This window comes from Trichogramma pretiosum, unplaced genomic scaffold, assembly GCF_000599845.2.
Source record: "Trichogramma pretiosum strain Unisexual culture from Peru unplaced genomic scaffold, Tpre_2.0 scaffold56, whole genome shotgun sequence".
In the NCBI taxonomy this organism is placed as follows: Eukaryota; Metazoa; Arthropoda; class Insecta; order Hymenoptera; family Trichogrammatidae; genus Trichogramma; species Trichogramma pretiosum.
The window spans coordinates 965,154-976,068 of record NW_019641680.1 but is presented as its reverse complement, the minus strand read 5'-3'; the positions used below and the strand labels follow the sequence as shown (position 1 = coordinate 976,068).

General features: G+C 35.8%; 1 protein-coding gene across 1 annotated transcript; it reads right to left on the bottom strand.

Moving 5' to 3' along the window:
• Positions 1-249: 249 nt before the first annotated feature.
• LOC106654953 (serine-protein kinase ATM) lies at positions 250-10,905 on the bottom strand. Its single transcript, XM_014375118.2, has 21 exons — positions 10,519-10,905; positions 10,269-10,424; positions 9,784-10,195; positions 9,353-9,706; positions 8,882-9,284; positions 7,051-8,816; positions 6,543-6,980; positions 5,817-6,475; positions 5,196-5,749; positions 4,779-5,109; positions 4,277-4,709; positions 3,605-4,210; positions 3,315-3,529; positions 2,889-3,232; positions 2,343-2,809; positions 2,035-2,267; positions 1,646-1,909; positions 1,424-1,566; positions 1,246-1,352; positions 881-1,171; positions 250-812 (listed from the first exon to the last, which is right to left on the bottom strand). Exons 1-21 carry the CDS (start codon positions 10,585-10,587, stop codon positions 634-636), a joined length of 8,424 nt encoding a protein of 2,807 aa, XP_014230604.1. The 5' UTR covers positions 10,588-10,905; the 3' UTR covers positions 250-633.
• Positions 10,906-10,915: the final 10 nt, after the last annotated feature.

The following is a 10,915-nucleotide window of genomic DNA, read 5'->3' as shown; positions in this document are numbered from 1 at the left end:
CGCTTTTTAAAAAAGCTATCCATTATTGTCGCTGACAGAATTTATGTTCTATTGACTATCATTAAATTACGACGGTCAAATATTTTTCTGTATTATACACTGTAGTTATGAAAAAATTATATTTATAAATTATAATTATTAAAATTAAAACTCCTTTTATCATTAAATAATTTACAATTTTTAAAAAACTCTATTTTTGATGCTTTAATGATTATATTGGTTATTAATGAAAGTACTTTTCAGGGTATTTAAAAATATAATAACTTTATTGTAATATATTTGGTAATGATTTCAGCATAAATTATATACGAAAAAAGCAGAATGGTAGTGCTTTACAATAATATGAACTCAGCTCTATGAAGTCTGCTATATAATATACTTCCAACTGAAATTTTGATAAAACCTACTGTACATTTATGGTCTGGAAATTTAAATGCTCTCCGATTTAAAAATTGAACGATTTTAGCATTCTAACTTAAAATGTAAAGGCGCACTTATCACAAGTTCTCTCTTAAGATTCATAAAACAACTTCACAACATTTAACACAATGTCAAGTAAAACAGTAAAAAAATAATTGAATTATAAATTAAAATCAGACAGTACCCATGAAATGTGAGCTGAAATATATATTTTTATAAGTAAGCTTGCCAGCCTTCGAAAAGTTTGGACAAATTTTTAGGATCACGAGCTTGCTGAATCAATCGCTCCACTTGACCTGGAATGCTCGATGCTACGCCCTCTTCGATACCTTGAAGCTTTTGCTGTACGCGCAAAAGAGCCCTTTCTGCCAATTTGTTCGTTTCAACGTTTCCTGCAATATAAAGCGTAATTATTACGCGCTGTCAAGAAAATTTGAAAAAAATAGAGATTGAAAATTACCTGGAGAATTGCTCTCTTTGCCGTCGATGGAGCGCGACGAGTATTCGCTCTGATAAGTAGCCGCTTTGGCCGGTGTTATGGCCCACGAATACAGCGGATCGTATAGCAGCACGCGCAAGAGTGTGACAATAATTTCTCTATGTTCTCGAAGTACAGTCATGGTTTCTTCGCAACAACGTCTCATGGTTCCCTCGACGCCCGAGACACCCATTGCTGCTTCTATGTCTCTTGTGAGTCTGAATGGAACGGTTTCAGGAGTTGGCAATACTTTGCCTTGCTCAAAAGCTATGCCTTGATATCAGAAAAAAATAAAAGTTCATTTTCCATTGCAGATGTTCAGTTATTAATAGTAAATAAATTCATACCAAAGTCAATGTGAATAACTTCTGCCGTTGATTCATCAATTAGAATGTTTGAAACGTGTCGGTCTCCCAAACCCAAAATATATCCAATGATAGAAGTCGTCGCAACGCTAAAATAAAATGTATGATTCATTTAAAATGTTCTTATTAGTGACAAATGTACAAAAAAGAAAAAATTTACCTTCGTGTATATGCCAAACGTCTTTCAAACCAAGTTTCCGGCGATAAGTAACTTTCCGTGAAAAAGTGATGGAAGGCTGGATGCAGGTGTTTGCAACACTCGATAAAAACGTCGTATAGCCTGGCTGGATTCGTTTTGGCCGACTGAAAAATAAAATACAAATAATTCAAGTTCAAAAAATTAATATCCTGCCGGGGCTATAATTTAAATGCGTTTTCGTACCCGAAGTCTCGTTCTGCAATCGTTTGGTGACCAATCGTTGGGATAATACTTGCGATGCAGACCCTCCTCGCCAACTAATATGGAACTCAGAGGCAGGGTATTTTCGCACCACTGAAGTACTCCCGAGCGCTGAGTCAATGGTACTACCTTGTAAGTCCTGACGTACAATCTTCGCTGCTTGGCTTCCTTGTTACTTTTCAGCAAGCTATTCATTACCGTGAAGACTTGCTGCATAACTGCATCTTGCCTCAAATCATCTTTACCCTAGAACGACAAGAAATGCAAAGAATGTAAGTTTGAAAATGAATACTTAATTATTTAAATTTTTTGTTTTAAAATACCACGTTTTCGAAAAAAATTCAAAACAAATACGAAAATATTATTATTACCTTCACAAGTTGAGGTCTTTTAATTCCATCAGTTCCCAGACAAATGATTTTTTTGGGGGCATTGATTCCGCCGACATTACCATAAAACTCATCATATGCTGCTACACAAACAACGTTCGAATATTTTCCATTTTTCTTTATATCTACAGTTACAGTCGGTACGGCTGCATGTTCGAAATTCTGTATATTACATATCGATATGGCTTTTGGTATGATGCATTTTGCAGACGGTGCTAAAATTCATTGAAAAAATGTTGATATTTGGTTTTGTCACGAACAATAGATAACGTAAGAAAGTATTAACGAACCTCTTCCTTTTACGTCAATGTCGTAGTATGCGAGCTTAACGAGCGCATCAGATAATCTGTCCATTTCTTCGATTATAGGACCAATTTCGGTGGAACTCAACCGTTGGATGAGTTGTTGAGCACCCAGCACTCGAGGCTCTGCTTTGGTGACTTTTTTCCCGCAATATTTCGAATCGTTGTATAAATTTTTAAGCGCCAGCAGGATCGGCAACGTGTGGTGCGGATGTTCCATGGCGCAGCGCTCGAGTATACTCTCGATTTTATTCGTGAACGTATCGGTAACGTTGCTCATGTGAGGTGCCAATTGGGGAATCAATGGTATAAATTTGTAGGAAGGAATGCGTTTCAGATGTTTGTTCAGAAGCCCATTAACTTCGTTATCGTACATGTTGTCCAACCACAGCGAGACCAGTCTGAATATTAAAAAGTCATGCTCTTCGCTGTTTTGTAAAGTTGAGAGATAATTTCTGTAAAGAAAATATTTATTATTCACTTGAATCCGAAAACTCTTTGCAGCTTCGTTCAAAATAGTTTATAATTGAATACCTAATTGCAATCGTAAGATACATAGCCTGATCATTGTGTAAATTTTGAACCTCGATCGAATCATTCGAAATTTGCCTGTTACTCAGCGAGACAGCTTTACGCACGTCTAGGTCGTGATGATTTTTCAGATCTTTCGATAGTACATTACGGGAATAATTGATGCACTCTTTGAGACTTTCGAATTGAGGTGACATCATGTAGTCCGTGATTACGATGTACTGCTCGTGAGAGAACTGCGCCAGAGCAGCTTGCGCGCGACATCCATCGCTCAAGTCGGTATCGGACAAATCGTCCATTTTCCGATAGACATCGATCGCTTTGTCATAATATTTCTCGATTATTGCCTAAATTTCGAAATAATTCATTAGTACACGAGTCAATTTCGATCATTTTATTTAGAATCAATAAAGATTCAATAAAATTAACCTGAGGATTTTCCGATTTGTTTTCGGCTATCCAATTGCCGTAAACGCGCAAGGCTCGCGCCATTAAATTTGGCTTTACCGAATCACTTTTGATGAGGCGTCGTAAATTAAACCGTGCCATATCTTCGTCCTCTCGCATCCAAGCCAGCTTCGCCTCGTGATAAAGAAGTCGATTTTCCGTTTCATCATTGAGATTAACTTGTTGAGATAAAGTTTCTGCAAATAAAAAATCAACAATTAGATTTTGAACGCAATAGTGGAGCAACGAAAATTTTAAAAACGATCTTGTACCTAAAGCTCGCGCAGCTGCACTGAGATGACCTCTCTGTCGAGCCAGTCGCGCTGTATCAAGTAAGTTATTGAAAAAAGCAGTTTTGATGATCGGGTTAACTTTCCTTGAGTTTTGGATTTGAAATATCGTAGTTCGTTGAGAAAGTATGGGTTCCACGTATTGAAAATGATTGTTGAAGACGAATTTCTTTTTGTCCCACTTGGCTAACAGATTTTCATAATCCTCCGGGTCGCACGTTCCGAATTCTTCGATTTCGCGCAGCATTTGTAACTGGCAGAGTTTTGGATAAACGGCTTTGCAACTTTCGAGACTGATCGTCCTCAGATCCTCGATTATGCGACAGCGAGCTTCCTTGAGAAAATGTTTAAAAGGACCAATGCTATTTTCGTGCAAATGCTTGAGAGCTTCGTAATGATAAGCAGGAAAATCTTCCTTTTTCTTGGACTTGCTGGACGAACTCAGATTCGTGACTTGATCCCAATCAGCCAATCTCCAAAGGGTATCGTAGCAGTATTCATCCATGGTGTCATCCTTTGACGACGTTGAAGTTATCAAACTTTTAGCCAAGAAATGTAGGCTCGATTCTTTCAAGGCACTTATCATTCCTACATTTATAATTTTTCATAAAAAATTGAACTTATTAAAGACAAAAAAAAGAAGTTTATTCTTACCCGATGCAGACATGTCGCGATTAACACTGAGTTCGGCGTCATACGATAGTACGAGTTTATCCAGTTTTTGAAAATTTTTGTAATACGGTATTCTCGATCTTCGATCCTGCAGATGAGACGATCCACAGCCGTGAATGGAATCGGTATCTCCAATTTTCGAGTACGCTTCTTTTAAAATGTCCTGAACGATTTTGCCTCGTTTGGCGTTTTGCTCGTAAATTTGATCGATGATCGGTATGCTGTCGAAATAGCGCACGTTATCCAAATTCGATCGGCACCACAACTCGGCGTAGAGAACCGACGAAAAGTAAGCGGAGCAGAATTGAGCTGCCAATGCTATGTTCAAATAATTGAAATTCAAAGGAACTCGTTCATTCGTCTGAATGCGCAAGTGATTGACCACTTCTAACATGCATCGGATGGCGTCTCGTGACTAAAACATTGGATCAACATTAATCGCGTTAAGCCTGAATAATGATAGAATAAATGAAATTTGTATCACCTTTGATAAAGTCAAAGCAGAATGCGGGTCCAAACTGCCTTCGTTGAAGTGATGATGGAAAAAATAATTGATGCAATGGCATATTCTTTTGGCAGCATTTGGTTCGGTATCGATAATGATGCATATTAAACGAGGTAACGATAGTTCACAAAATTGTGCGTTGAGCTTGAAAACTGGTATCAGACTCTTGCTATAAAAAGCTGCTAAACAACAAGCTACAGATGAAGTTATTTGTGCAAGCCACGAACTGTAGGAATCCTCCTTCTGGCCAGACCACAATTCATTTTTATCAATAAAAAGTGTATCAAATTCTTCAACGTCGACGTGTAAACTACGAATCAATGAAAAAGAAGTTTGAGTAAAGTCTGTTTGATTTGCTTCGTATAAGTTTAAAAATATTAGAAACGTTTGAATTACTTGGTCACGTTTGACTTAGATGGGCCTTTGAACGGATATAAGTACTCGGCGATGTTTATCAAAGTATTTGCCTCCTTTCCTGTCAAATCGGCCAGTCTATTACCCCATGCCGATTCTAAAATTGCGTGAAGAGCATCGCTACTGGCAACACGCATATCGATGTCGGAGCTCACGACGAGCTCCGACAGCGATTCACAAATTTTGAGAGTCAGTAGGTCGGCTTTCGAGTCGGATTCTCGACGCTGAGTCTCTTGCGGATGCAGAATCATCGTGCCGAGATCGGCGGGTCCCAGAATCCCCAGGCATTTGGCAGCCTCGAGAGCGAGATCGATGTCGGTCGATTCCGTGAGTCGTATCAGTCGATAAATCAACCGATGCAGTACGCTGGATTCACAGTCCTCGGCGAAACCTTGAGTCATTTCGAGCTCCTCGTACAGTTTTTCGAGATCTCCGTGGTTCGAGCTCAGCTGCTGTTTCAAAGTCTGTAAATTATCTATGCTGCAAGACTTTTCGTCGTTCGAATCGAGGAAGTGAACGAGATTTTCGTACACGCTCTGTAAAGTGGAAGTAAAAATTAATCATCCATGTAAAACTTTGTTCGATTTTCAGATGAATCAATACCTGGAATGTTCTTTCCGTACTATTTTCGTCTCTGAAGGATTTCGGTATACTGCCAAGACTGCTTATGGCAAAGGTAAGCAAGGGTCGACTTTCCTTCAGTAGTAAATCCAACACCTTCGTTACTTTCTGCTGTTTATTTTTTTCCTCGATCATCGGTCCCAAAATTTTAACGCAAGTGCTGAGAATTTTACCGATCTCGTTCGATCTCGAAGGCATCAAACTTTTCAAAAATGTGTGCAAGTAAGTCAGACACATATTAGCCACGATCTCGTCATCCTCCTTAGCGAGATTGAGCAAAGTACAGGTGATATCTCGGATGAAGTAAGAGGCTACGGGGTCCGAGCACGGTTCTTTCAGAAGATCGATTATTCTGGTGCAAAAGTATACGTATTGGTGGACGGCCTTCGCTCTGTACTCGCATATGTGGGCGAAATAGATGTTGCGCGTGAGAAACAGCAATATTTTCTGAATCGTGCTGGGTTTGCGCTTGATCACGATGAGAAAGACGGACTGCGGCGCGCCACCGGCCACGACCTTCATCAGTTTACGGAAGCCCAAGTTTATGGCTGCAACCTCGTAATGAGGTGGATCGGAGGCTGGCAAATTCACCGTCGTCTCAAAAGTCAAGTAAAAGTGGTCCAAATCGTGCAGTCGTAGAACTGCGAATTAAAAATAATTAGGAAAATCCCTACTTAAATGAAATGAGATTGCCCGATTGAATCTTACCCATTTGAATCATCACATTTTGCAAGTTTTCTTTGATCAGCGAGTCGAATTTACCAATCGACTCGAATTCGTTCTCGTTATTTTGCATACGCTCTAAAACGTTCGACGAGTCAATTAGTGCCCAAGGAATGATATTGACGCAGCAATGTTTGAAGATTAGTTCGAAAGAGTAATTGAGCTTTTTGGCGATCTCCTTTGCATCCTCGATTCTCTGCTGACGAATCAACGCGGGAAAGATGAATTTTATGTAGCGCTCCAAAAACGTGTATTCGTCGTCGCAATAGAAAAAGTAGTGCGGAAAGTCTTCGAAATTTTTATCCGTATCTTGGCACCACGAGTCAATTAGATAATTGATGTTCTGGACGACGATGCTTTTTGGTGATTTGTTCGTCGATTCGATCAATTCCAAAATTTTCGTCACTTTCTTCTTACTGATACCTAAGGACAAAGAGTTCACATTATTCGAGTTGAATAAAATATTATTTTTGCACGGTAACGATTCCGATACTTTTTTCAACTATAATTTGCAACATCATGAAAAGTGCCTGACTCTGGAAACTGCTTTTACTGCAGATGACAGTGGCCAAGAACTGCATCGCGCTGACGCTTCTGAGCTCTCGTTCTTCCGATTTGGCTTGGTCGGTCAATTCACGATCAACGAGAAAGATCTCGTAGACGGCTACTTTGAACTTGATGAAATAATCTTGCTTCCATAAATTGGAAATGTTTTTAGTTGAAAATATCGACTGTAAATATTTTATGCATTCGTAGCGAACGAGATAGTACGGACTCTTCAGAAATGTAGTAAATATATCTTGGTTCAGAACTACATTGTCATTGACGAGAGAAGCAAGGGCTCTATTTTCAACGATACAATTGAAACATTGAATCAGAGACAGATGAGACATTTGGCCAAAGGCACCTTTTGCAAAGTAATCGTGATACAACTGGATAATCTCCAAAATTTTGTGAGAATTATTTTCGTCGCCAAATTTTAAAAATTTCTCTAGTAATCTCGGTAATTTACTCAGTAGGAAGCGATTTATTTTATCATCTTTGCACCAGTAATTGAACAATTCATTAATAAACTCCATCAATAGTTTTATGAAGTCGGCATTCATCACAGATTGCGGAATGTCCATTAAAATATCTAAAAGCGTGATAACGCCTACAGCATGAGATTTAATGGACAAGTCGTACTTGTCAAATATTAAAAGTGTATTAGCGATTTTCATCTGATCTTCGGACAATTCATTGTTTGTTTTTATGCAGCAGTATGAAGCTAATATGATGTTTGCGTTCCTTTTACATTGAGGAATTTTTTCATCAGATTGAAATTCATCCATACTAATTTTTGCAATGTCATAGATTTTTTTCAAAGCCAAAAACTCGGTTAAATCTAGAATAATTTGATTAATCGATTCATCATATTGCGAACGATACAGTGTCATTAAGGATTTAGTAATTTCTAAAGTGCAGCGAATATTTCTCGACCAATTGATGTTAATAATATGATTCATGATTCTTGTTAAATATTCTTTGAAATCATTAACTAAATAGAATTCGTCGAAACTGCATGGAATCATTTTCATTGCTTTCAAATCTGAAATAAGAGTAGCAAGTACTACTGCTTTTGTTATTACTGAACTCAAATCTTTATCAGTTATTTCTGTTTGAATACTACTTGACAAACTATTAACCAAATATTTCATTATATTCTTTCCATATGAATAATCTAAATCTTCATTTGCCTCAGCATTTAAACATTCCTGTTTATTTATTAGTAAATCTCCTTGCAGTTTTAATGACAAGTAACATTCCTCAATATGTTTCACTTCAATGTCTTTGATGTTATCATAAGGATTATTTTCTGAACTGATGAAATGATTTTCAACAACATTTTGTGATGGTTTCTTCAATTTATACCAAGACTTGAGAGTAAATCCTATTAATACTTTACTAAAGTCTGGAATCTTTAGAGGATTATTTAAATGTTTAGTTAAAGTATTTAATGTCCATTGTAGTAATTGAATTTTTATAGAATCATTTGTCATGGATGATGAACTCATATCATAGCCTTCAATTGTATTAGGTATCAAATTGTGCTCGCAAAAAACCTTGAGTGTTTCAATGCTGTCATTTGACCACTGAATTGATGAAGTCAAATATAGTTTCAATAAAATATTTGGATTAGACACTTTTTCTCTAGATATTAACCATTGAACTAAGATGCAACCCTGTTTTATTGTTTCTCTATGGGATATACTGAGATAACTGAAAATACAAAAACATTTTTGAAAAATAACTATTCAGATTTAAACAATTACTCAAAAGCAAACCTTAATATAGTATCCCATAATTTATCCCAATGAGTTTTGAGGTCAATTGGAGCATAGATATTTTCATTTTGAACAAACACAATTGCAAGTTTACACAAATCTTCCATTATAGCTACATTTTTGCAGACTTTATTCATCAACTTGGTTATTATTTCTAGAAATTCAATGTAATCTTCTAATGGAAGACAATTAGGATACTTTTTGTATAAAGTAATGGCTATCTGAATCATAGGCCAAGCTCTTTCAGGATCACGTTCATTGACAAGGTCAATGAGTTTATTGTTCTCATCAGATAATTTCCTTTTTTTTTTAGGCTGTATATAAATACTAATACTTTCTTCAAATGTATTTGAAATTTGCGAGAGTTCAGGAGGCAATTTTATAAATATTCTCTGGTGAAAAACTGGAACAAGGAAAAAAACATTATCTTTCATCAAAAATGAAAAACTTACCTAAATAAAATAAATATACCTTCTGCTGCTAACTCTATGAAATTAGTTGACAAATTTGAAGGTTTAATATCATTTAATATCATTCGATACAAAAGATTGAGCACCGCCTTCCACTTATCTGGATTATAAGAGAAACTAATTTCCTCATCCAAAGTAGCGCCATTTGGATGATGAATTTTAACAAATAAAAGGTATAATCTATATTTTTCTTCAGGTCCTTTTAAATCAATTAAAGATAATGGAAGACATTCAGAAAATTGGCACAAAATATGCCTACTATCTGTGGCTATTTGATGGCATACAGTAAAAGTTAACTTGAATAAAACATCAGTTGATTTCATGGAATATTGTTCATAGTTATTCCATAATTTTTCTGAAATTCAATTAAGTTTTTATTAAATATAATATTCTCTTTTTAAAAAGATAAAAAAAAAATTAAAGTACACTTGCCAATTGTAGAAAGAAATGATTGGGCTTGAAACATTAAATTTGACAGTGAACAACCATATCGAATAATAAGTTCAAGAGCTTCAAGAACTTTGACATAATCAACATTTGGAATAATTTCATTCAAAATTTGTTCACATGCTTCTAATAATGCTGACCATTGTTTTGAGCCTATAAATATTCTCTGAGAACGCTCTTGAAGCACATATTTCTTTAGTATACTAAAATACATTTCATAATACTCAGAAAACACACAAGTTCTATGTGGCTCTAATATTCCTAATACTGATGAAACTACAGTTTTTGCTTTTAAACAGAAGTTGGCTTTTTGGGATGTAATTTGAACAAGTTTGACTACTCTTTCTTTATCCAATTTTCCAGAGTTACCACTGAGTTTAGAAATCCTATCAATTTCCTGCAAATTAAAAATAATTTATAAAAACATTTTAAAACGTATATAAGGTCTTAATGAATATATCAGTTCTTACACTATAAAATAATTCATGAACAATGAAGAAAATGTCATTCCAAGAATAACATCCAGAATTACTAAAACATTGTGAAGCCTTAGAAGTATCAGTTATCTTTTCTATAACCACTTCTGGATCATTCTCCCAAAACTCTAGTAAAGATTTAATGGCTTTCTAAAAAAATAAAATAATCAATGAATTATTAATATGACTATCAAGTGTATGAAATAAATTATTATAAAATATTAATCATTTTTAATTTTTCTACCTTATATTCTGTGACTTTTTTGCTTTTGGCTTGAGCCAAATATGACTCAAGTCTTTCCATACTAGTCATTTTGACAAAGAATATCACTGACAAATTTTTATATTATAAAAACGACTCACAAACACACAAAACTGTTTACCACAATAACCTACACTAATTTGACAATTAAGCACACCGCATCGTGAACAAATAAAGAATAAAAACAATTGACAAGTGTCACAATGACAATTGAAAAAAATATCACATGTTTCACACAATAATAACAATCACAGGGTCAAGTGTTTTAAAAAGAACACGAGATTACGGATTTAAAAGCGAGAAACACATTTTCAGACCGGCTTACATTGCAGCACTGCGGACTGACAGACGAATAATGCGTACTATTTCGCTCGGATCG